This window comes from Lathyrus oleraceus, chromosome 4 (genome assembly GCF_024323335.1).
Source record: "Lathyrus oleraceus cultivar Zhongwan6 chromosome 4, CAAS_Psat_ZW6_1.0, whole genome shotgun sequence".
Taxonomy (NCBI): Eukaryota; Viridiplantae; Streptophyta; class Magnoliopsida; order Fabales; family Fabaceae; genus Lathyrus; species Lathyrus oleraceus.
In genome coordinates, this window is record NC_066582.1 from 333,829,443 (window position 1) to 333,857,058 (window position 27,616).

Consider the following 27,616-nt stretch of genomic DNA (forward strand, 5'->3'; position numbering starts at 1 on the left):
GATAGGATAACATCTTTGATGAATATTACGAAAGTAACTGATTTACCAGCTGCCGGTTTAATTTGGGTTTCTGCGTGCACACTGCAAGGAATCCAAGCTCGTGGAGTTTTGAATTCCATGAGCTAGCTAGCCATTATCAATATCATGCCTAACTCCTCCAACAAGTTCCACGGCCACAACGTCGCCGCCTTCTCCTTCTCCTCTCGCAGATCCGCCATTTTTCTCGTTCTCTCCGCCTTTCTCCTAAGCATCGCCACTTTTCTCTTTTTCCGGCCATTTCAGGGAAACCGCTGCCTAAACTCCAATCCAAGATCGGTGAAAGTCGTTTGGGAACACTCCACCGCCGCCGGAACTCATGACCTTCCCAATCGGCATAAGGTTATGGGGTTTGTGGGGATTCAGACCGGATTCGGATCCGTTCGTCGGAGAGAATCGCTCAGAAAGACGTGGTTCCCGTCCGATCAACAAGGCCTTCAACGGTATTCTTTTACTTACAATTGATTTGCTCTAGGTTGAAATTTGTGAAGATGTTGCAATTTGTAATTTTGGTCTCTTACTTGTAGTTTGGAAGAATCTACTGGATTGGCTTTTAGGTTTGTTATTGGTAGAACGAGTGATAATTCAAAGATGTCTGCACTTAGAAATGAAGTAGCAGAATATGATGATTTCATTCTCTTAGATATTCAAGAGGAGTACAGTAAGCTCCCATACAAAACGTGTGTGCTGAAAATCACTTAATTCTTCAATTGTTTAGGTAGTTTGTTACTAATTTTACTATTTATTTATTACAGGTTAGCTTTCTTTAAAGCGGCTTATGCTCTTTTTGAAGCCGACTTTTATGTCAAAGCTGATGATGATATATATTTAAGACCTGGTGACAATCTTTAAGACTTATAGTAATGTATATCATTCCATATGTTATTGCATTATGCTTCTAGATAAGTTTTACTAAAATATTTTCAATTTCTTGTTAGATCGTCTTTCATTATTACTGGCAAAAGAGCGATCTCATACTCAGACTTACATTGGATGTATGAAAAAAGGACCTGTTTTCACTGATCCAAAGCTCAAATGGTTAGTTTTGCTTTGGTTCAAATTATTTTATGCTTTAATTTGCTTCTTTGTTGCAATGAGATTAATATTTTGAAATTGTTGTGATCTCCTTTGAACAGAGCTGTTTATTTGAGAATAAAGTATAAATTACTAATATTATTTAGCTTTAGGATTTAGAAATGAACAATTACTGCGGTGAAAGAGAGCCAATATCAGATGATTAATTTTCAAGCTGATGTTACTTTTACATATATATTTTCTTAACAATTTTATTTGTAGCTTTATTTTAAACTTTCTTTCTTTTTATTTGGAGGCAAAACATAAGCTAATATGTCATATACATAAACTTTAAAATATATCAAGATTCAAGTCGTAAATCAAATGACAAAAGAAATGTAGTTGACTATAAAAATTGATTAAAAAAATATGGTTGGCTATACAAATTGATAAAAAATGTGGTTGCATACACTAAGTTTTGGTTGTGAATCTAGATTCATCATAGTGAATCATTACTCATCCCTACGAATTGGGATTCAGATCTAAAATAGATATGAAGATTCGTATCGATTCGGTTTAGTTTTGTTATCACACTGAGTTATGATTCACATGTATCTCAAGATACTAATAACTTATCAAGTACATAACAAATTCAAAACTATCTCGTTCTTAACTATATAATAAATGTATACTAATTGTAGAACGCATCATTCTTTTACGATAAATAGATCCCGACGATCAATAGTATTTGTGCTTGATTGTTGACAGTTGGGAAATTTATTCCCAATTGCAATCGTTGGTTAATTGAAACAATTTCTCATCTTTTGCTGAGATACCTGAGTGTCGATTCCTGCTGTGGGTCATATGATACTATTATCTTTTTCTTGTTTAGTTTAATTTGTCGGTATGTTCTATCAAGCCTTGCTCTACGGTCTATAGCGACATTCAAAAGTGCCACTTTATAACCATCATATTAACTTCTTTTGTTTATGGAGCAATTATACTATATTAAATAATATCTTGCAGGTATGAGCCACTATCACATTTGCTTGGAAAGGAATACTTTTTTCATGCTTATGGTCCTATATATGCTCTTTCTGCTGATGTTGTTTCAAGCTTGGTTGTTCTTCGAAATGATAGGTATGTTTTCTTTCCTCCAAAATTCCGTCTCATTTAATGGATTGTGAACATTAACATGTCCGCTATTGGTAGGGTTGGATAATCTCTGTTTATATCTTTAAAAAATAAAATAAAAGTTGATGTATTGTATTAAATTTTGGCTAGTCATGTTGAGTAATGAGTTGTTTCCTGGTCAAAATTGATTGGGAGCTATATTCATATTTTATTACTATCGGTAATATTACTGGGTGGAGTTTGTCCATGTCCTTTGGTTCTTAAATCCATGGTTTAAACATGTCCATGTTATGATATACAAATGCTGCTTCTTTTGAATATCATCATGGCCATTGAATGAATCCCTCAAGTTGTTTCTGAGTATCTGTTGTAATTAATAGACTTCGAATAGTAATGTTTTGGCATGTATGTGACCCTTTAAGTAAGTTCATTAGCGAATGTTTGGATTGATGAAATTGAATGACACTGTTCCATTGTTTGGATTTAAAAAAAAGGATGGAATGGAATATGACGGTATCCATTCCATCTCATTCCCTTGCTCACCTCTATTTTGCCTCCCCTCAAATTAAATGAAATAGGATGGAATGACTTATATAATTACATAATTATTAGTATATTACTAATTTATCCCTCCTTGTTTTCTTCAACTTTTGACACTCTGTATACTAATTTGCTGCTATCATATGAACTCTTCTACTCTTTCATGTTTTCTTCTACTATTTGTTTCTATACATCATGATTATATCCCTTTTTCATTCTATACATTGTGCTATTTGCTACTATCATGATGCAATTAAATTTTTTCCTGCTATTGTCCCATATAAGAAAAACACTTTTTGTTTCTATTTACTGTGATGGAATTTCGTATGTGATTCTATACACTTTACTTTGTTCACGGCGAACCCTTGTGTCATTACTGTTTACATCTTGCAATCACTATTGTTCACGTGTGTTAAACCATCATAGACCACATATTTCTTGCTCATGACCACACACTATCAGCATCATCTCAAAATCAGTAGGAATGACAAAAATGTCTGCCGAATGTTGTCAACCCAAGCTCTGTCACGTGCGACTCCTTCTCTGACGCCTCAAGCCCCCGTGCAGCTACGTCTCCGGCACTTGACAGCCATGCATCTCTTTCAAGGCCGGTGGTCGCCTCTATTTTTTCCCTGTCTGATTGCTGACCTCTCCTCCTTCGGTTTCTGTGGTCGAAATCACATTCTGAGATACTCCATTTTTGGTGAATGCCTCCTTTGTTTTGCTTATTCTCTTCAATGTCAGAAATTATGATTGCTGAAGGGACCTCAAAGCTCACACTACTCAACCTCCACGGCTCCAAAGGCTACAAATCCTTTTAATGATGCAAATTACATCATTCAAAAAGGTTAATGCCTCAATGGAAAAAATTATTTTCAATGGTATCTGTTGATATTTGTAAATACATAGTGTTAGAATATTTGTATATAGAATAGTCCCACATCGACTATATCATGTAATTAGTTGTAATCTCTCTATATATAATAAAGTCTCCGTAGTGCTTTTAAAACACACGGTTTAACCTAAATGTCTCTTAGTCTCTCCTAATTCAATATGATATCTAGAGCCTACTAAGAGACAACTTTTCGCCGTGCTTTACCCGGTTGACCCACTGTCTTCCGGTGATAATTTTTTTTCCTTCAAACCGTGTCATCACTCCGGTTTGCCTCTAACTTCTCAAAATTCTCAGGTAAAACCACCTTGTCACCCGATCCGGCCGTTTTTCCCAGCCGCCCCACTCGGCTCCCTCCATCGCTCACAAATCTGGTCTCCACAACCCCGATTTTGTTTCTTTAAGCCATGGGAGATGTTGATTCCATCTCGTTTACTAAAGTTCCGCTTATCCCATGTGAAAAACTAACCGGATCAGCCAACTACAACATATGGGCTCGTGCTGTCGATATGTGGTTTCATGGTCAGGGATATGAAGATCACCTAACCACAAAATTGGTTGATGTTGCCGCCACAAAACTCGTTAAATGGAAGAAAACGAATGCCTCTCTCTGTACTGTGTTATGATTTTCCATCGCACCCAACCTCCAAGCGTAGTATCAAGCCTTCTCCACTTGCAATGAGGTTTGGGAAAAGGCTAAGAAAGTCTTCTCCAACGACGTTCATTGTCTATACAACGTCATCCTCAAACTCGACACACTGAAGTTACAAAATATGGATATGCAAGCCTATCTGAGTAAGCTTGATGCTTTGAAAGCGAGTTACGAAACTCTCATGCCTTATGCAAAAGATGCAACAGCTCCTTCCGAACAACAGAGTAAATTTTTCATGGTCATGGCACTTAAGGGACTACCACCAGAACTCGAGTACGTTCGAAATCAGATTTTATCAGGTACTATTGTTCCTAACTACGATGCAGTTAGTGAACAACTGTTGCGCTTGGCTACACCTCATGCATTTGGTCCGGTTTCCCCTCCATCTATTGTTGCTCCGACACCAGGTGACACTGCTGCCCTTGCATCTCTTGGCAACAATCAGAGTAGCCTTCGAGGAGGGTCATCCAACTCTAAACCTCGTCCCAAGTGTGACCATTGTAACCGGCTTGGACATACTATCGACCGTTGCTGGAAGTTACATGGCAGACCTCCACGCCAGGTAAATGCAGCTCAAATTGATAATCCAGATACTATGCAAACTTTACCTTCTCTTCAGAGCCTTACGCCAAGCTATGAGGATTTTCTCAAGTGGTGTCAGAATAATCAGACCTCTGGTTCCACGACTTCGGTTGCACACACTGGTAAATCATCTGTTTGCTTCTCTCAATCATCTCCTATTGGTCCTTGGGTCCTCGATTCTGGTGCGTCTGATCATGTTACCGGTAATAAAGGTTTTTTTTCTTCCCTCTCTACCTCTGGTTTCTTACCGAGTATAACTTCCGCAAATGGTTCTCAAACCCGATCCCAAGGATTTGGTACTGTTAAAATTTTACCATCTCTCTCTGTGACTTCTGTCCTATATGTACCTAATTGTCCATTTAATTTACTGTCAGTCAGTCGTTTAACTCGTTCTCTAAATTGTCCTATCACCTTTACTAATAGTAATGTTACTCTGCAGGATCGGAGTTCGGGACAGACGATTGGCGTCGGATGTGAGTCTCAAGGCCTCTACTACTTCTCTATGTCATCTACCACATGCTCCACCACAGATTCTCCACTCATTATACATGCACAGTTAGGTCATCCAGGTCTTCCCAAGCTACAAAAGTTGGTGCCTAGTCTATCTAAATTGTCCATTTTACATTGTGAGTCTTGTCAGTTAGGGAAACATACTCGTAGTCACTTTCCTGATCGAGTCAATAAACGGGTTGCGTCCCCTTTTGCTTTAGTTCACTCTAATGTTTGGGGTCCCTCGCGTACTGTGTCGACTTTTGAGTCTAGATATTTTGTAACTTTTATTGATGATTTTTCACGTTGCATATGGCTATTTTTAATGAAGAACAAATCTGAATTGTTTTCTATTTTTGAACAATTTTATCGAGAAATAAGAACCCAATTTGGTTTGTCTATTCGTACCTTAAGAAGTGACAATGCACGTGAATATTTATCCCAATAGTTTCAAACTTTTATGTCATCCAATGGTATTCTGCACCAAACATCTTGCCCTCATACACCCTAACAAAACGGGGTAGCCGAACGCAAAAATCGGCATCTTGTAGAAACCACTCGGACCCTACTAATCCATGGTAATGTTCCTCTCCATTTTTGGGGGGATGCAGTGCTCACAGCATGTTACCTCATAAATCGCATCCCTCATCTGTCCTTAATAATAAAATCCCTCATTCAATCCTGTTTCCAAATTCTCCTCTCCACCCAATTCCTCCTCGAGTATTCGAGTCAACGTGATTTGTACACAATCTCTCCCCTGGTCTTGATAAACTAGCAGCTCGATCACTAAAGTGTGTCTTTCTTGGTTATCATCGTTCCCAAAAGGGTTATCGTTGTTATTCTCATACTCTACAACGATACCTTATATCGGCCGATGTTACCTTCTTCGAGTCTGTTCCATATTTCGGGTCCAACCCAGTATCTCCGGAACCTCTTCAAGAAAGTACTCCCACACCTTTTCCGGCAGTTATTAATGTGCCGCCTACCATTATCCTCCACCAGTCTATGGCTCCTGACCCCCCTATTTCTCGACCACTTCAAACATATTAGCGTCGTCGCCTAACGTCTGTCGACCCCGTCCCTGAGGTCATACCTGTCCCTGAGGTCATTGCAGACTCTCCTCCGACGCCTCCGCCATCACCGGATCCGATCCTGCAACCTGAGTCCGATCTTCCGATTGCCCTTCGAAAAGGTATACGTCAAACACGAAATCTGTCTCCACATTATATTGATTTATGTTATCATCGTCTTTCCCCTTTGCAGTATACTTGTTTGTCTTCTTTGTCTTCTGTTTCTATTCCTATAACTCCAGGTGAAGCATTTTCTCACCCTGAGTGGAGGCAAGCAATGATTGATGAAATGTGTGCTCTTCAAAGCAGTGGTACCTGGGAACTGGTTCCTCTACCCCCTGGGAAATCTTTAGTAGGTTGTCGTTGGCTTTATACAGTGAAGGTTGGTCCTGATGGTAAGATCGATCGATTTAAAGCTCGCTTGGTAGCCAAAGGATACACTCAGATTTTTGGATTGGATTATAGTGATACCTTCTCGCCTGTAGCCAAGATGACATCTGTTAGACTTCTTCTAGCCATTGCAGCCATTCGGCATTGGCCTCTTCATCAACTTGACATCAAAAATGCTTTTTTACATGGTGATCTTGAAGAGGAAGTATATATGGAGCAACCACCTGGATTTGTTGCTCAGGGGGAGTCATTGAATATGGTGTGTAGGTTACACAAGTCTCTTTATGGTCTTAAGCAATCTCCGAGAGCTTGATTCGGCAGATTCAGCGTTGTAGTACAACAGTTTGGTATGGTCCGTAGTGAAACTGACCATTCTGTTTTTTATCGTCACTCAGTCCAAGGGTGTATTTATCTTATTGTGTACGTAGATGATATTGTCATAACTGGTAGTGATCAGCAGGGTATACTCCAGTTAAAACAACATCTCTCGAATCAATTTCAGACAAAAGACCTTGGTAAACTCCGCTATTTCTTGGGTATTGAGGTAGCCCAATCTAAAGATGGTTTGGTGATTTCTCAGCGGAAATATGCTATGGATATTTTGGAAGAAACAGGTTTGTTGAATGCCAAACCAGCTGATACTCCTATGGATCCAAGTGTCAAACTACTACCCAATCAGGGGGAGCCTCTATCTGACTCAGGAAGGTATAGGAGATTGGTTGGAAAGTTGAATTATCTCACAGTCACACGTCCAGGCATTTCTTTTGCAGTTAGTGTGGTAAGTCAGTTCTTAAATTCCCCTTGTCAGGAACACATGGATGCTGTTATCCGGATTCTGAGATACATCAAATGTGCTCCAGGAAAAGGTTTAGTGTATGAAGATAAAGGACATACTCAGATAATTGGATACTCTGATGCTGATTGGGCAGGGTCACCCATTGATAGACGATCCACCTCTGGGTATTGTGTACTTGTTGGAGGAAACCTTATATCCTGGAAAAGTAAGAAACAGAACGTAGTTGCAAGATCAAGCGCCGAGGCAGAGTATAGGGCCATGGCAATGGCAACATGTGAACTTATTTGGTTAAAGCAGTTGCTCAAGGAACTTCAAATTGAAGAAGCAAGACCAATGACACTTATTTGTGATAATCAAGCTGCATTGCACATTGCTTCAAATCCAGTCTTCCATGAGAGGACCAAACATATTGAGATAGACTGTCACTTTGTTAGAGAGAAGATCGAGTCAGGTGACATCGTCACAATCTTTGTCAATTCTAATGATCAATTGGCAGACGTGTTTACAAAATCTCTGAGAAGTCCCCGAACTAATTATATATGTAACAAGCTTGGTGCATTTGACTTATATGCTCAAGTTTGAGGGGGAGTGTTGATATTTGTAAATACATAGTGTTAGAATATTTGTATATAGAATAGTCCCACATCGACTATATCATGTAATTAGTTGTAATCTCTTTCTATATAATAAAGTCTCCGTAGTGCTTTTAAAACACACGGTTTAACCTAAATGTCTCTTAGTCTCTCCTAGAAGGTTTTGATATGCTTGACCATATTGAAGAAAATCCTTCTCTAGTAACTGATACCAACTTTCTTATGTGGGATATTGATAATATGACTTGGATGTGGAATTCCATAACTCAAGACATTAGTAGAAATTTTATGTTCCTTCCTACTACACGCACAAGTTTGGCAAAACCTTTGCCAGAATTACCCCATGAAACAACAGACGTCTACATGTTATGACTTAAAAGAGGAAAATATTTAACACAACAAGGAAGTCTCATGTTGATTGAGTATTTTGGGATTCTCAGCGGCCTTTCGCTTTAACTAGACCAGTAATAGAATTTGAAGATGGAGTACAAAGATACTTCTAGTGAATGCGCTCATTGAGAGATAGGATCTTTGATTTTTTTTGGTAGGATTGAATGTTGAGTTTGACCCAATTTGGGTGCAGATTTTCGGTATGGAAAAACTCCCACTCTTAATGAAGTTTTGTCCAATGTTTGCATTGGGAAGACACACGTTGACATGCTATGCTTGATGAGAAGCCTCCTGATGTGTCAGCATTGGCAGCAAGAAAAACAGAAAAGCAGGAATCGACATCTTCATCCATGTCTAGTTGTGACAAATTTTATTGTGAGCATTGCAAAAGGAAATGGCATACAAAGGAGAGATGCTTCAAACTGCATGGGAAGAAGCAGGTTCTAACTAAGTTGGAGGCTTTCTAGGTATAAGCTAGAATCAGGCAGATGTTGCCACATTGGTCTCTGACACTGATGCTGATTAAGTAGGTTCAATTAATGATCAAAGATCTACTTCTAGCTGCATGGGAAGAAGCAGGTTCTAACTAAGTTGGAGGCTTTCTGATAGATATGGTAAAGTCTATGAGAGGACACGTAAGAGGAGTGAGAAGACAATGACTCACACATAAAACAAATTCTGTTAAAGGCTGCACATGGGCCAGGACAGCTGACAACAGCAGAGTGGTGAGATAATGTAGGATCTGAGTGAATAAATGATGAGAGCAGATCTTAGATTTATTACGCATGAATTAAGTAGAGAAATCCCCCCTAGGAGAGTCAGGCCTCTCGAAGTGCCTATTTTCAGCTTTTACTTCTTCTTTTCTGCACTTTTGTATTACTAGATCCCCATTTGAACATCTAGTACTGAATCACAATTATTCCTCATAATCATTATTCTGTGTACTTGTCTTTTATTTTTCCTAAATACTAAATTGATTCTATCAATTTGGTATCTAGAGCCTTGGTTACGTCTATTTGTGAATGGTCTGTACGCGAAGAATCATGGAAAACAGAGTAGACATGATAGAACAGAGGATGGATCGTTTTGAAGGAACGATGGAACAAATCCGCCAGCTGCTGATGGAGCAACAATCGACACCGCAAGTTACAGTGGAGCAGATTCGTCAGTTGATTCAAGAGCAATCGGGTCGGAATCACGGTAGAAATGGAAGACCACGGAGGAGAGGGGAGGACGACGAAGAAGAGGAAGAAAGCGACCGGAGTACGATTTCGCGAGAATCGCGACCAAGACAGCACCGTCATGGTGGGGGAAGCGGATCCCGTTTTTTCGGAAGCAGACAAAGGTTGGAGATCCCAATTTTCAAAGGAGAGGATGCATATGGTTGGCTCGTGCGTGTTGAGAGGTATTTTCAGTTGAATGGGGTGAGAGTACGAGACAAGCTGGAAGCGGTGGTGTTGGCTTTGGAAGACAAAGCTTTAAATTGGTACCAATGGTGGGAGGAACAGGCACCATTGAAGACGTGGGAGGAATTTAAGTTGGCTGTGATGAGGAGGTTTCAACCGGGTCTCTTACACAACTCGATGGGACCATTGCTGAGTTTGAGGCAAAAGGGGACGGTGGTAGAATACATGGAGAAGTTTGAGATGATGGTAGCTCCGTTGCGAAGGGAAGAGAGGGGTATGTTGGATTCCATTTTTTTAAATGGACTGAAGGAAGAGATTCAAGCAGAATTGAAGCTTTATGAGAATCAGAGTTTAGCTAAACTCATGGATAGAGCATTACTGATTGAGGAGAAAAATGAGGTTTTCATAAAAAAGGCAGTTCATGGAGGGATAGAGGGGGGACTCTGAGGATTAAGGATCCTGGAGATTTTGGAGGAGTTAAGAAAGAGAGTGAGAAGACTCATGGTGGGGGAAATGAGAAATTTAAGGGTAGAAGGCTGAACCCTGCTGAATTAGAGGAAAGGAGTAAGAAGGGGCTGTGTTTCAAATGTGGGGACAAGTGGAATAGAGAACATGTGTGAAAATTCAAGCACATGAGTTTGAAATTGTGTGAGGATAGTAGTGAAGAAGAGGAAAAAGAAGAGAACCGAGGAATACAACAAGAGGAGACAGAGGAAAAGGTGGAAGAATTTCAGACTTTGCAGTTATCGATGCAAAGTAAGGAGGGTTTTACTTCCAACAAATCTTTCAAAATATGGGTGAATGTGAAAAATAGGGACCTGTTAACCTTGATTGATTCTGGAGCAACCAGCAACTTTATTGATTCTAGGTTGGCGAAGGAGTTAGGATTGAATGTTGTGGAGACCCCTACTTATGTGATTGAGGTGGGTAATGGAGAGAAAGTAAAAAATCAAGGGATTTGTAAAGGATTGACATTTCAGATGCAAGGAGTGGAATGTAATCAGCATTTTTTCTTGATGGAATTGGGAGGGTCAGATATGGTGCTAGGAATGGATTGGTTAGCTAGTCTAGGAAACATTGAAGCTAACTTTGGAGAGTTATGTTTGAAGTGGGAACAGAAGGGCCAGGTATACAAGATACAAGGGGATCCTGCCTTGTGTACCAGACAAGCATCTTGGAAGTCTATAATTAAAGTTTTAAATGATAAAGGAGTGGGGTTTTACTTGCAGACCCTGAAAACTGACACAGGGGAGCTTCCACAGGAGTTAACAGAATGGGGAGATGTATTGAATGGTTTTGAAGAGGTGTTCAGTTTACATGCAGGCTTACCTCCTATAAGGGAGCATGATCATGCTATTAGGCTTAAAGCTGACGCGGATATACCTAATCTCAGGCCATATAGATATCCATTTTTTCAAAAAAATGAGATTGAGAAAATAGTAAGGGATATGCTGCAAGCTGACATCATAAGGAATAACACCAACCCATTTTCAAATCCAGTTTTATTGGTGAAAAAGAAAGATGGAGGATGGAGGTTTTGCACTGATTATAGGGCTTTAAACAAGGTAACCATTCCTAACAAGTTCCCTATACCTGTAATTGAGGAGCTATTGGATGAGCTCGGAGGTGCGATTATTTTTTCTAAGCTGGATTTGAAATCGGGATATCATCAAATTAGGATGAAGGAGGAGGATATAGAGAAGACAGCTTTTAGAACCCATGAGGGTCACTATGAGTATCTAGTGATGTCGTTTGGTTTAACAAACGCTCCCTCAACATTCCAAACTTTAATGAATGAAGTCTTGAGGCCTTTTCTTAGAAAATTCTGCTTGGTTTTCTTTGATGACATCTTAATCTTCAGCAAGAGTAGAGAGGAACGTAAGAGACATCTAATCATGGTTCTAAAGGTGCTCCAGGATCAGAAACTATATGCCAACAAGAAAAAATGCTCTTTTGGCCAGAAAGAGGTTGAATATTTGGGACATATCATTTCTGGACAAGGAGTATCAGCTGATCCCAAGAAGATAGAGGACATGCTCAAATGGCCCAGACCTAAGGAGTTAAAAGGATTAAGGGGATTCTTAGGCTTAACGGGATACTATCGGAAGTTTGTGAGAAATTATGGGAAAATTGCTTGGCCGTTAACACAATTACTCAAGAAGGATAGTTTCAAGTGGAGTGATGATGCTCAAGTAGCCTTTGAGGGATTAAAAGTAGCCATGACCACCATACCTGTTTTAGCTATGCCAGATTTTGAAAAAGAATTTGTGTTGGAAACTGATGCTTCGGGTAGAGGAATAGGAGTTGTCCTCATGCAGGAAGGAAGACCTTGAAGGTGAGAAAAACAAGAAAGGGGGGTTTGAATTGTTTTGGAAAATAAGCGCTTTTTCAAAATGAAAATCACACAAGGAATTTATACTGGTTCGCTTATAACACAAAGCTACTCCAGTCCACCCGGCCAAGGTGATTTCGCCTTCAACAAGGACTTAATCCACTAATCTTGAAAGATTGATTACAAACAACGTCTAAGAGAAAGATATCCTAGTCCTCTCAAGTATACAGACTGCGCAGAGTCACTTGAGGAAATACAACAAAGATAAAGACTTGAGTAATCTAGAGTGCTTCTAAGATAAGCAAATATTACAACAGTAAGAACAAGGTGTTTCACCTTTTTAAGCAAAAGCTTTGTGAAGATTGAGAGAATAAAACGTTTTTAAGTGTGTTGATGTTTCAGTATATGCTTGTATCTACAATGTTGATTTGCAGTCCTTTATATAGGAGTGAAGTAGTCGTTGAAAGTGATGGCCAATAATTTGAATTAATGCCATAACTTATATAGCTTCTTGCCAAGACAACTTTCTCTCCTTGAATGACTACTTTCCAAAAATAGTTTCTTTTCATTTGAATTTGGAGTTAACGTCTCTTTCTGTTTTAGGAAGTCCATTCCCATACCTTTATTTGAAGTTAACGTTACTCTTCCTTTATTTAGCAAATCCATGATCAGAGTCTTAATGTTTTTGAGAATCTTGGAATCTTGCTATCTAACTTCTGATGTTGATCTCTTTTGAGTTCTGATGGTTTCTTCAGATAGCGCTGAGAGCTTCTGGAGTTTGACATACCGTTGTTCAGAGTCAGATCTTCTAGAGCATACTTCTTGTTCAGATGCTTCTGATATTTTGCTGTTTTGATCAGAGTTAGACTTTCTTGAACGTGTTTCTACTTCAGATGCTCATGGTCTTCTGATAATTTGTATCTGATATGTTTCTGTATCTGATGATTTCTTCCTTCTTTCCTTAGAACCCCGCACACTTAGAAACTTTTCGTTAGGGTGCCATTTTTGGTTTCATCCTTTGTTATCATCAAAATCATGAAATCTGTTGTAGAACAATTTTTGTTCTTACAATCTCCCCCTTTTTGATGATGACAAAACAAACTTAATTAGCAGATGAAACATAAACAATATCAGATCAGATAGACAAGAGCTCCCCCTGAGATAGGCTAGGGAGTTCAGAAGTTCTTACCAGAGCTTCCAAGCAATGAGGTTTCTCGATACCTTCTGCAATTTCTTAAGTCTAGTGTTAGATAAATTTATTTTTAAGAAAAATATGTTGCAGAGTGCTTAAGGTATTTAGACAGTATTTTCATCAGAGCTATTAATGACTTCTCCCCCTTTTTGTCAGAATCAAAAAGACATAGCAAAAAAAATAATTCAAGAGAAAAACATTGTATTCAGATAAAAGGCAACAGAAACAAGGTCAAAAAGAACAAGTAAACATCAGAAACAAGCAAAGCAACAAGCAAACAAAATCCTAAGTGCCTAGGGGTTGGGAGGCGGAGGCATTCTCTGAAGCAATTGAGCCAGCATGTTCTGAATGTTGTCGTTGACAGTGTCTTGTTTATCCATTCTGGCACGGAGTTCCTTCTGATCTTTCTTCAGTTCTTCCAGCGTCTAGAGAACCATAGGAACAACAGATGAGGACTCCCCCTGAGTCAGAGCCTGCTGTGCTTCAGCAGCGGCCTTTGCTTCAGCTTCAGCAGCAGCCTGTGCTTCAGCTTCAGCAGCAGCAGCAGCATCGGCCAGAGCTTTAGCTTCAGCTTCCTTTGCCCTTAGGATTTCAGCTTCCCTTGCTCTTTCTTCCTCCAGTCTTCTGGCTTCCTCTTCAGCTTCTCTAGCAAGTCTCTCCTGTAGTCTTGCCTCAGCATCTCTGATGTAGCCATTTCTGACTTGCTCAGAGATGTTCTTCAGTTTAAAAGCCTCAGAGGTCATCCAACCAATGACTCTGTTCCAGTGTGTCCTTACAGAATCAGGATCATCACTGACTTCAGAGTTAATGGTCAGAGACTTGACCTTTTGTACTGAAGCCCCTGCGACCAGCATTATGGCTTCCTCAAGGGTAGATACGGAAAGGTTAGGTTCCGAGGTTTGAGGTGAAGAGGTTGGAGGGCTGAGGTTTAATGTTAGAGGTTCAGGTTCAGCTTCAGGTTCAGGTTCAGCGGAGGTGTTTGGAGGGGTGATAACAGAGGTGTGTAGGTCAGAGGGTTGAGTTTCAGAAGGTTGGTCTTCAGAAGGGATGTTGGTTGTTTGTTCTGGGGGAGGTGAAGTTACTTCAGATTGTGTTGGTTGTTGTGAAGCGAGGTTTTGAGCCTGAATTTGGGCTAGGGTTGGAGAGTTAGGGTCAGAGTATTCTGGGTCAGAGGAGAGGTCAAGGTATGGAGGTGATTCTGGGGCTGAAGATGATGAAGAGGAAGTGGTAGTGTGAGCAAGATTAAAATTGGGTAGAGGTTGTGAGGTTCTGGTTGTAGAAGGTGGGGTGTCAGAGGATGTGTATATAGGTGGTGTTGGGAGAGGATTAGAAGAAGAAGCCACAAGAGGTTCAAAGGGAATAGAGGGAGCAGACGTACCAGTAGTTACTTGCAGAGGCGCTGGAGATCTGGTTCCAGAAGTTTCTCCTAGCCTTGCTCTCTTTGCCTTTGAAGACTTCTTTGAAGAGGGATCTCTTTTGAACCTAACAAAATCTTCTTCTGAATCTAGACAGTCATCTAGTCTGAAGTCAGAGATGTCGACTCCTTCATCCTTCAGACGCTGCATATAGAAGAGGATAGCGTCTCTGGGTTCATTCTTGAAAAACCTTGCAAGACCATGGGGCAGCTTCCTCTGATCTTTCAAGGCGTCCCAGGAGGTGTCCATCGTGGGTCTGACTTGAATCTTCTTCAGGATTCCCATGCTCTTGAGATTTCTGGCGTTCAGAGGCCTTCCAGTATCTATTGCCAGATCTTCCATAAGCTTGTTCTTCTCCAGATGATCTACAAGCCCATTTTCGATGAAGACATCAGACAGAAGTCTTCCCAGGGGGATGTAGGTTCTGGGTTTCATGTTGTTTCTTGTCTCCCTTACAGAGTCTCTGAGATATCTGAAGAGTAGTGCAGGGAGGCAGAGCTTCAAACCCTTGTGAATGCAATACAGAATGCACTTCTGATCTGTATTGATGTAGTCAGAGGAGTTTGATGCTGGGCGATGATGAATGGTTCCCAGAATGATCTTGAGCCATACTCTGAGGTTCTGATGAAGTTCTTTGTTCTTTGAAGGATTGCCTTCAGTGTTGAGTTTGAAAATGGTTGGATTTATTTCCTGAGCAACACGCCTTGACCTAGGGTTGATGTTGTAAATCCTTATTCCTCCATCTTTCTCCATGTTCAGTAAAGAAGCAATTAACTTTTCAGTAATCATTATCTTTACCCCCAATACGTAGGAGACGATGAAATGGTCATCAGCGTCAGCAAATCTCCAGAATTCTTTGATGAGATTTGGGTAAACAGTGCCATAAAGCCTTTGGAAGTAGTTTTCCCACCCTTGTAGACGGAGTTCTTCAGTAAGATCTACTCCATTTCTCTTCATGTTGTCGAAGTCCACCAGTGTTTCACATAACACTTCCAGTCCCTCAAAGGGAGTTGCTAGGTTAATATGGGGTTGACGATCAAGAACATGGGGTTCCTTGTACACTGGAGTAATGGAAACGCCTGTAACTGTTGGAGTGGAAATGCTTGAACTTTGGGCAGTGGGGTTGGATTCCATTTGCTGAGAAAAGTTGAAAACTTGTTGTTGTTGAGCATCCATAGTTGATGAAGAAAAAGATGAAGATGAAGAGTTTGTAGAAATGCTTCAGAGAGGGTTTGAGAGTGAGTGAGAGTGATAAGTGTGTGAAATGTGAGAGGAGTGTTTAAATACCCTAAACGAAAAACACATGCAAAACGACACACAATTCAGCGTTGGCACAAAACACAAGTTAGCACGCTTGGGGGAAAATGATTAAGGCTCATTAATGAATGTCTAATCCCAACAGTATGCACACTGCTCGAGGAGATCTTAAGCGTTTGCCCTTTGATTTTTCTTCTGGATAGCTGTCTAGAAGTTCTAGGGTTAGACGCTAAGTGCTCCACGTGTTTTGATGTATCTGATCTTCAGGAATACCAAAGGATTAGTTCCTGGAGATTTCTAACTCAGATATCTTCTTAACTGGTAGAAGTATCAGAGTCAGAGGCAGAAGCACATTTGTTTATGTCAGAGTCTCATTTTACATCTTCAGAGCCATACTTCATTCGGGGCAATTTTGAATGTTCAGATTTTCTAAGATAAAAAGAAATCTATCTTCAGCTAGAGGCTTAGTAAAGATATCTGCCCATTGATGATCTGTATTAATGAACTTCAATGTTACTATCCCTTTCTGAACATAGTCTCTGATAAAATGATGTTTTATTTCAATGTGTTTAGCTCTGGAATATAGAATGGGATTCTTACTTAGACAAATGGCAGCAGTATTATCACAGAAGATAGGAATGTTACTCTCGAAGATTTGCAGATCTTCTAACTGATTCTTCATCCAGAGCATCTGAGTTGTGCACAGTGATGCTGAGATATATTCTGCTTCTGCAGTAGATAGAGCAATAGTTGACTGTCTCTTGCTAGCCCAGGATATCAGATTGTTTCCCAGAAGCTGGTAATTTCCAGATGTGCTTTTTCGTTCTAATCTATCTCCTGCATAATCTGCATCACAGTAACCCGAAAGTCTATACTCTGATGTTTTCTCATACATCAGGCCCAGGTTAGGAGTTCCTTTCAGATATTTGAGAATTCTCTTAACTGCTGTTAAATGAGATTCTCTAGGATCTGATTGGAATCTGGCACAGAGACAAACACTAAAGAGAATATCAGGACGAGTAGCAGTCAGATAGAGAAGAGAGCCTATCATACCTCGATAGAGCTTCTGACAAACCTTTTTGCTTACTTCTTCCTTTTCAATAATGCACGTCGGATGCATGGGAGTTTTTGCAGAGTTGCAGTCAACCATATCAAATTTATTTAGTACATCTTTAATGTATTTGCTTTGATGAACGTATGTAACTTCTGAAGTTTGGTTAATTTGGATTCCCAGAAAGAACTTTAGTTCTTGCATTAAGCTCATTTCAAATTCTGCCTGCATTAACTCAGAGAATTCTTGACAAACAGAGGCGTTAACTGAACCAAAAATAATATCATCAACGTATATCTGGCATATCATGAGATCATTGTTAAGGTTCTTACAGAAGAGTGTGGAGTCAACTTTCCCTCTGATAAAATTGTGTTCCAGAAGGAAATTGCTTAAACGTTCATACCAAGCTCTGGGAGCTTGTTTAAGTCCATATAAAGATTTTTTAAGTTTAAAAACATGTTCTGGAAAATTTGGATTTTCAAAACCTGGAGGTTGGTTGACATACACTTCTTCTGATATATAACCATTAAGGAATGCACTCTTGACATCCATTTGATATAATTTGATAGAGTGGTTTATAGCAAAAGATACAAGAAGACGAATAGATTCTAACCTTGCGACTGGAGCAAAGGTTTCATTATAGTCAATTCCTTCTTGTTGACTATAACCTTGAGCTACCAGTCGAGCTTTATTTCTGACGACTTCTCCTTTCTCATTCAGCTTGTTTCTGAATACCCATCTGGTTCCAATAACGTGAGTGCCTCTGGGCTTTGGAACAAGATCCCAGACATCATTCTTTTTGAATTGATCTAATTCTTCTTGCATGGCTGAAACCCAGTCGTTATCTTGAAGTGCTTCATCACAGGACGTAGGCTCAATCAGAGACACTAGTCCCAGAGGAGTATCTTCAGAGGTCCTGAAGATAGATCTGGTTCTGACAGGTTCGTCCTTGTTTCCCAGAATCAAATCTTCAGATACGTTGATACGACTTTTAGCTTTCTTTGGGATTTCTAGGGATTTAATTTCTTCAGAGTTCTGAGTGGCAGTTGCTTCTGGAACTTTATCAGATCCTGCAAGGGTGATTTCTAAATCTGCAAAATTTTCAACTAGCTTTGACTTTTCAGGGTCAAGCTTATCATCAAATCTGACATGAATTGATTCTTCCACAATTTTGGTTTCTGTGTTGTATACTCTGTAGCCTTTAGAGCGTTCTGAGTATCCTAACATAATACCTTTCTGTGCTTTGGAATCAAACTTGTTCAGATGTTCTTTAGTGTTTAAGATAAAGCAAGAGCATCCAAAAGGATGAAAATATGAAATGTTTGGTTTTCTTCCTTTACACAGTTCATAGGGAGTCTTTTCCAGAATAGGTCTTATAGAGATTCTATTCTGAATGTAACACGCTATATTTACAGCTTCTGCCCAAAAGTGTTTTGCCACATTAGTTTCATTGATCATGGTTCTGGCCATTTCTTGGAGTGTCCTATTCTTCCTCTCTACAACTCCATTTTGTTGTGGAGTTCTAGGGCAGGAGAAATCATGGGATATTCCATTAGAGTCAAATAATTCCTCAAAATCTTTGTTTTCAAATTCCCCACCATGATCACTTCTGACTCTAATAATTTTAGAGTCAAATTCTTTTTGCACTTTGGAGCAGAAACTAGTGAATACAGAGTGAGACTCACTCTTGTGCTTTAGGAATTTCACCCATGTCCAGCGGCTATAATCATCAACAATGACTAGTCCATACTTCTTTCCATTTACTGATGCTGTTTTCACAGGACCAAATAAGTCAATGCGGAGAAGTTTCAGAGGCTTAGAGGTAGAAACAACATTTTTCTTTTTGAAAGACGTTTTTGAAAATTTTCCTTTCTGACATGCCTCACATAGAGCATCTGAAGAAAACTTTAGTTTAGGTAGGCCTCTGACTAACTCGAGTTTATTTAGCTGAGAAAGTTTCCTCATGCTAATGTGGCCCAAGCGTCTATTCCATACCCCGTGCTCTTTATGAACCGACATCAGACATTTAACATTTTGTTCTTTTAAATCAGAAAGATTAATTTTATAAATGTTGTTTTTCCTCTTGCCTGTGAAAAGGACAAAGCCATCGTTCTGATTAATGGCTTTACATGTTTTTTGATTAAAGATTACATCATAACCGTTATCACTTAATTGACTTATGGATAACAAGTTATGCATTAATCCTTCTACGTAAAGAACATCAGATATAGAGGGAAGAGTACCATTACCAATAGTTCCGGAGCCTCTGATCCTTCCTTTCTGATCTCCTCCGAAGCCTACAAACCCAGCGTCTTTAAGTTCCAGACTTTGGAACATAGACTTTCTTCCCGTCATGTGTCGCGAGCATCCAGAGTCCAGGTACCATGACTGGTGTCTGAACTTTGCTGCATAGGATATCTGCAACATAAACAATCTTATCTTTCGGTACCCAGAATCTCTTGGGTCCTTTCTGATTAGTTTTCCCAGAGTTTCTTATAACTTTGGGTTTTCTAGCATTTTCAAATTTTTGTTCTTGTGTGTGTATAGTGATACGAAAATGGAGATTTAAGTTGGTCACTAGTAGAAGTTTTATCTTCCTTAGGATCATACCCAATTCCCTTTTTATTGTTCTGACTGACTCCATAAATCATGGATGCCATAATACTCCTACCTATTCCATTTTTCAGAAATTCTTGAAAGGCTTCTTCGTATTCATAAATTAATTTATTTGAAGTTTGTGGTGCTTGAGACAACGCTTCTTCTAATTCTAAGTTTTTTCTTTTTGCTCCATCTCTTTCTAATGTTAAAGATCTGATTGTATCTTCCCGCGCTAGAATTGTCATCTCAAGCTTGCCACATTCTTCAAATTTTGCTTTAAGACGGCCTTTTATGTTTTTAAGCTTTTGTTTTAATTTCTGATATGAGCTAAGAGTTTCTGACAAGCATGATTCTAGATCAGATCGAGAGAGTTCAGAAAATACCTCTTCAGATTCTTCATCTGAGCTGCTCCTAGATGTGGTAGCCATAAGTGCCACGTTGGCCTGTTCATCAGAGTCAGATTCTGATGACCCAGATTCACTATCATCCCAGGTAGCCATTAATCCTTTCTTTGTCCTGAAAGTATTTTTCTTGAAGCTTTCTTTTCTAGAATTGTCTTTCTTTAGCTTGGGGCATTCATTCCTGTAGTGACCTGTTTCTTTACATTCATAACAAGTAATATCTTTGTTAGTTTTACCTTTTGAGGTTGATTCTGATCGATCCCCTCTGGGTCTTGGTCTTCTGAAGTTGTTGTTCCTCTTTTTCCAGAGTTGTTTAACTCTTCTGGTCAGGAGGGACAATTCTTCTTCATCATCAGAATCTTCTGGTTCAGAGTCATCAGTATCTTCAGTTTCTGCCTGAAGAACTTTGGTTCTGTCAGGTTTGCGTCTTTCATATCTGGACTTTAATGCTACAGACTTGTTCCTTTTCTGAGGCTCATCTTCCTCTAGTTCTATCTCATGGCTTCTGAGGGAACTGACAAGTTCTTCAAGACTGATATTGTTCAGATCCTTTGACAGCTTCAGAGCAGTAACCATGGGTCTCCATTTATTTGGCAGACTTCTGACTATCTTTTTGACGTGGTCTGCAGTTGTGTATCCTTTGTCTAGAACCTTGAGACCTGCAATTAGAGTTTGGAATCTAGAGAACATTGCATTTATGGCTTCATCATCTTCCATTTTGAAAGCGCCAGAGCCTTTGTTTCTTTGACCTGAGAGTTTCCTTCATGAGTCATCCTCAGAGAGTCAAGTATGTCTTTGGCTGTTTCTCTGTTGGTGATCTTTTCATACTCGTTGTAAGATATAGCATTGAGGAGTATGGTTCTGGCCTTGTGATGATTTTTGAAAACTCGCTTCTGATCATCTGACATCTTACTTCTGGGAACTTCAGCTCCATCCTCTGTGACAGGAGGTTTGTATCCATCTGTGACAATGTCCCAGAGATCAGCATCATAGTCTAGAAAGAAACTTTCAATTCTATCTTTCCAGTAATCGAATTTCTCTCCATCAAAGACAGGAGGCTTAGCATTGTAACTATCCTTTTCATTTGTGTGAGCCATAGTTTTTCTCGTTCTGGATCTCTCTACACTGTTAAGTGTTTGATTAGAAAATCAATAACAGAGCCGGAGCTCTGATACTAATTGAAGGTGAGAAAAACAAGAAAGGAGGGTTTGAATTGTTTTGGAAAATAAGCGCTTTTTCAAAATGAAAATCACACAAGGAATTTATACTGGTTCGCTTATAACACAAAGCTACTCCAGTCCACCCGGCCAAGGTGATTTCGCCTTCAACAAGGACTTAATCCACTAATCTTGAAAGATTGATTACAAACAACGTCTAAGAGAAAGATATCTTAGTCCTCTCAAGTATACAGACTGCGCAGAGTCACTTGAGGAAATACAACAAAGATAAAGACTTGAGTAATCTAGAGTGCTTCTAAGATAAGCAAATATTACAACAGTAAGAACAAGGTGTTTCACCTTTTTAAGCAAAAGCTTTGTGAAGATTGAGAGAATAAAACGTTTTTAAGTGTGTTGATGTTTCAGTATATGCTTGTATCTACAATGTTGATTTGCAGTCCTTTATATAGGAGTGAAGTAGTCGTTGAAAGTGATGGCCAATAATTTGAATTAATGCCATAACTTATATAGCTTCTTGCCAAGACAACTTTCTCTCCTTGAATGACTACTTTCCAAAAATAGTTTCTTTTCATTTGAATTTGGAGTTAACGTCTTTTTCTGTTTTAGGAAGTCCATTCCCATACCTTTATTTGAAGTTAACGTTACTCTTCCTTTATTTAGCAAATCCATGATCAGAGTCTTCATGTTTTTGAGAATCTTGGAATCTTGCTATCTAACTTCTGATGTTGATCTCTTTTGAGTTCTGATGGTTTCTTCAGATAGCGCTGAGAGCTTCTGGAGTTTGACATACCGTTGTTCAGAGTCAGATCTTCTAGAGCATACTTCTTGTTCAGATGCTTCTGATATTCTGCTGTTTTGATCAGAGTTAGACTTTCTTGAACGTGTTTCTACTTCAGATGCTCCTGGTCTTCTGATAATTTGTATCCGATATGTTTCTGTATCTGATGATTTCTTCCTTCTTTCCTTAGAACCCCGCACACTTAGAAACTTTTCGTTAGGGTGCCATTTTTGGTTTCATCCTTTGTTATCATCAAAATCATGAAATCTGTTGTAGAACAATTTTTGTTCTTACAGACCTATTTATTATATGAGCCAGACTTTATCTGACAGGGCTCAACAGAAGTCAGTTTATGAAAGGGAACTTATGGCTATTGTGGTTGCCATTCAAAAATGGCGGCCCTACTTACTTGGCAGACATTTCAAGGTGCACACTGACCAGAAAAGTCTCAAATTCATCACTGAACAGAGGATTATGGGGGAAGAACAGTAGAAGTGGTTGTCCAAACTTATAGGTTTTGACTTTGAGGTTAAGTACAAACCAGGAAGGGAAAACAATGCTGCAGATTCTTTATCCAGGCAGATGCAATATGCTCACATTACTACCATTCAATGTGAAGTTTGGGAAGGGTTGGAAGATGAAATTCAAAAGGATGATAAGCTGAAAACTATTGTGCAGGCATTGGTTTCAGACCCTCGTAGCCATAAAGGGTTTCAACTGAAAGGAGGGAGGCTGTATCATGAAGGTAGAGTAGTAATTCCAAAGAACTCACCAAGAGTAGCTTGGATTCTAAATGAATTTCATGATACAACTGTAGGAGGACATTCAAGACACTTGAGGACTTACAAAAGGATTGCTCGTGTGGTATATTGGGAAGGAATGAGGAAGAAAATTCAGGAGTATGTACAGGCCTGTGAAGTGTGCCAAAGAAACAAATACCAGACATTGACACCTGGAGGATTGCTCCAGCCTTTACCAATACCAACACAGATATGGAGTGATATATCCATGGATTTTGTTGGGGGGTTGCCTAAAGTCCAAGGAGTAGATACAGTCATGGTAGTTGTCGATAGGCTAACAAAATATGCTCATTTTCTCCCTGTCAGCCATCCTTATACAACAAAGGACATTGCTGAGTTGTTCATTCAAGAAGTGGTTAGATTACATGGATTTCCTAGCTCTATAGTATTTGACAGAGATAAAGTATTTCTAAGCCATTTCTGGTCTGAACTGTTTAAACAGGCCGGTACCAAGCTAAAATATAGTAGTGCCTACCACCCTCAGTCAGATGGACAAACTGAGGTGGTCAATAGATGCTTGGAGACTTATTTAAGGTGTGTAACTGGCCTTAAACCCAAACAATGGCCTAAGTGGTTAGCTTGGGCAGAATATTGGTATAACACCAATTATCATGCTTCTCTAAAAACCACACCCTTTGAAGCTCTATATGGGAGAGCACCCCCTGTGTTAGTAAAGGGAGACACTCCATTTTCAGCAGTAGATGAGATCAATAAGCTGACTACTGAGAGAAATGTGATGCTAAAGGAATTACAAGAACAATTGCTTAAGGCTCAGGATGTTATGAGGAGTCAAGCCAATAAGCACAGAAGGGAAGTGGAGTATGAGGTGGGAGAGATGTTTTTTTTTTAAGATCCAACCCTATAAAATGAAGAAACTTGCCAAGAGGGTGAATCAGAAGTTGAGTCCTAGATACTATGGACCTTATGAGATACTAGAGAAGATTGGGGCAGTAGCCTACAAGCTGAAGCTGCCTGAAGATACTAGAGTACATCCTGTTTTTCATGCCTCTCTTCTAAAGAGAGCTGTCACACCTTCTTTGGAACCCCAGCCCCTACCAGCATGTATGAACGAGGAATGGCATCTTGAGCCTACTCCTGAGAAGATTATAGAGGCCAGGAAAAATGAACAAGGGGAATTAGAGGTTTTAGTGAAGTGGAAAAACCTCCCTGATTTTGAAAATTCTTGGGAATTGAGAAACAAGATGAAGACAAAATTTCCAACACATCTCCTTGAGGTCAAGGAGAGTTTTGAAGGAGGGGGTATTGATAGATATGGTAAAGTCTATGAGAGGACACGTAAGAGGAGTGAGAAGAGAATGACTCACATAAAACAAATTCTGTTAAAGGCTGCACATGGGCCAGGAGAGCTGGCAACAGCAAAGTGGTGAGAGAATGTAGGATCTGAGTGAATAAATGATGAGAGCAGATCTTAGATTTATTACGCATGAATTAAGTGGAGAAATCCCCCCTAGGAGAGTCAGGCCTCTCGAAGTGCCTATTTTCAGCTTTTACTTCTTCTTTTCTGCACTTTTGTATTACTAGATCCCCATTTGAACATCTAGTATTGAATCACAATTATTCCTCATAATCATTATTCTGTGTACTTGTCTTTTATTTTTCCTAAATACTAAATTGATTCTATCACTTTCTAGGTATAAGCTAGAATCAGGCAGATGTTGCCACATTGGTCTCTGACACTGATGCTGATTAAGTAGGTTCAATTAGTGATCAAAGATCTACTTCTAGCTATTGTACCTTTTTGTGTGGAACGTTTGTTGCTTGGATGAGTAAGAAGCAAAATGTAGTGTCTCGATTAAGTGGTGAAGTATAATTTAGAGCTATAATAACACAAGAAATTTGTGAACTATTGTGGATGAAACAAGCGCTAGAAGACTGGAGGATACAGTGAAGGCCCTAAGGAGCTGTTTTGTGACAATACATTGATCTTCAATATTGCACATAATTCCGTTCAACATGACAAAACATAACACACATTTCATTATAGAGAAGTTGAATAGTAAATTGATAACTATAGCCTACATTCGAAACACTTGTCTGCCGTTATCAAGTTTATCGATAAACTTGCTTATAAAAATAACATCTTGTTAACTTCTACTCTAAAGACACACTAAACAATGTAAAAGTAAAGTTTTGATATTTAAACTATTAAGAAATTGAATGCATAGTTTTTAAGGTAATATTTTTATTTCGAATTTCTTAACATGTATCCTTAGAACACATGATAACATTTTCCATAAAAAATGAAGTTCATTTATAGACTGGTTCTGAAAACACTGCTTCTTGTTTGGAACTTATGAACCGGCGTCTTCCATTCTATCCCACAAATGTCCCTAATTAATTCATACATTGTCACGCCTCACAGGTCACGCCATTTTAAAATATGTTTCATCCTTTCCTCCTAATAAATAAACATGATATGAACACTATTTCGGTATCTGCCCCCTTCACATATCAAATTTAATATTTGTACTGTTTCACAGTTTCCGGATGTTCAGTAATGAAGATGTTACTATTGGAGCTTGGATGCTCGCAATGAATGTCAAACACGAGAACAATCTTGAACTTTGTGCTACAGACTGTACAGCCACTTCTATTGCTGTGTGGGATATTCCCAAGTGTTCAGGTTGGTTTTTCTCTTTGCCCACAAATAATTTAGAACTATATATGTATGGTGAAAAGCTTTCCCTGAAGCTTAATTTTTGTCTAGTATCTTTCTGTCTAACTATAGATGGAGAAGTTTAGAGAGAGAAAAAAAAAGGGTTAATTTTCAACTGCATTAAGACAAGAGTCTTGCTAACAAATGTCGTAAGGGTTTATGAAATGTATTAGAAAATAAATCGAGGGGTTTTTACTCCTCAGTTTCTTACTCTGCATATTTTTTCTCCGCCCCTTTCCATCCAAGTTTTACATTCTAAACATCTCCTAAAAGAATGTTTTTATTCTTTTTACAAAGCATTTTATTTGAGTAGTTGGGATCGACTGCTAAAATTTGTAGCATCAAAGTAAATCATCAGATGCGCATCAGGTTTTGGCTATGTTGTATGAATGATGTCTGGGTTATTATATACCTGCAGGCCTGTGTAATCCAGAAAAGAAAATGTTGGAGCTCCATCAAAAGGAGAGCTGCTCTCAGAGTCCAACGCTAGAATCTGATGATGATTAAAATTTCTGGGTACATTATTTGGACAAATTAAGCTCAGAAGTTGTAGAGGAAGTTCTTTTGTCATTTCATAATGCCAAAATATGCTGCCAGTGCCATTCTTTTCTGTTCATTGATCTTCCCGTTCACCTTTCTTCTCGTTTGAAGATAGGTGGTTGAGTTTTCTTTCATTTTTTTGCTCTATATTTTCCCCATATACTAGGAGGGTAGTATTGGATGATATTAAGGTTCTATGAAGAAGGCTTTTAGATACAACGTAACTGGATCAATGGATCATTGTAGTTGACTGTAGTTTACAAATGACCGATTTTTATATCATGCATTTTTGAAATTATACATCTACTGGTAAATGTTATACTTTTGAAAAATGATTGTTCACTCGTAACTGTGATACGAACTTTGTAGTTTTTCATATATCAATATAATAGTATTTATGCCTTTTAGTTTTATGTTTGTGTATCTTTAACACAATTTTTAACTGTTTAAACTTTTATTACGATGTTTTGATGTAAGTTAAATAATTTAGTTCTTTTTAATACATTTTATAGAGAATTTTGTTTTTTTTATTGATATATCATATCTTAATTTTTTTTTCAAATGAGGTATCATTTATTAGCATACCTATGCATTATAGGATATATAATATATTATGTTTTATTTGGATCATGATTCATTGGGAGCCGATTCTAAATTAACTCAATGTCAAGAGAGTTTCTTTTCTCACCTCTTAAACCTCTTAGAAACTCTTGAAAATGACAAAAATCCTTTATGGATTCTAAAATTCTATTTTATGATGGTGAAGGTTGCCATGAGTAGTATCACCAACGACCGAACAAGTATAGCGGAAATGGTAACCACTATGGAGGAGTTGTGTCATCAAAATGGAGGAGTTGTGTCATCAAAATGAAATGCTGAAGGGAAATGTATGCCTTTTGTTGGTTAAAGGGGGCAGCCTTCACCATCGTGAAATAGAATTAGGATGGATATTGAATTTGTGCATGATCTAAGTTTGTTTTATCGAATCCTAAGATGGGCGTCAAATGTACTTGGAATGTACAACAATGTAACTCTATTAGTGAAGACAGTAAAGTCTCAATTTTCTAGAATATGGATGATCTCCCTTCTTTGTTCCTATGTCATATGTATATATAGGTTTGTGTAATATGCGTGATTATGGTTAATTAATGGCCATCAATATTATTGTCCTCCTGTCATGTTTCATTAATCTTTCTCTATGAATGTGTTGTTTAAGTGCTTAAAACCCCTTATTGGATTGTTGTAATCACATTAGTTGGATCGAGCTAGCCTCTCCATTTAGGGTCGTGTTGACCTTGAAGTCAAGGAGCTTATCCTTGTTGGTGGATCCCCCAAACTCATTTAAAGTCGCTCAGAGCATATCCGCATCTTATGTAGCGCGGGACATGTAAGGGCGGGGTTCTTTGAGTGTAA

At 38.9% G+C, this 27,616-nt stretch overlaps 1 protein-coding gene across 2 annotated transcripts; it reads left to right on the plus strand.

Moving 5' to 3' along the window:
- LOC127075354 (probable beta-1,3-galactosyltransferase 14) lies at window positions 1–27,381 on the plus strand. Of its 2 annotated transcripts, none has more exons than XM_051016837.1 (7): window positions 1–479; window positions 564–716; window positions 792–874; window positions 975–1,074; window positions 2,077–2,190; window positions 25,488–25,630; window positions 26,970–27,381. In XM_051016837.1, exons 1-7 carry the CDS (start codon window positions 145–147, stop codon window positions 26,981–26,983), a joined length of 942 nt encoding a protein of 313 aa, XP_050872794.1. In that variant the 5' UTR covers window positions 1–144; the 3' UTR covers window positions 26,984–27,381. The 2 variants fall into 2 exon arrangements, with proteins under 2 accessions (XP_050872794.1, XP_050872793.1); XM_051016836.1 differs by lacking the exon at window positions 26,970–27,381 and adding an exon at window positions 26,082–26,610.
- The last annotated feature ends 235 nt before the right edge of the window (window positions 27,382–27,616 follow it).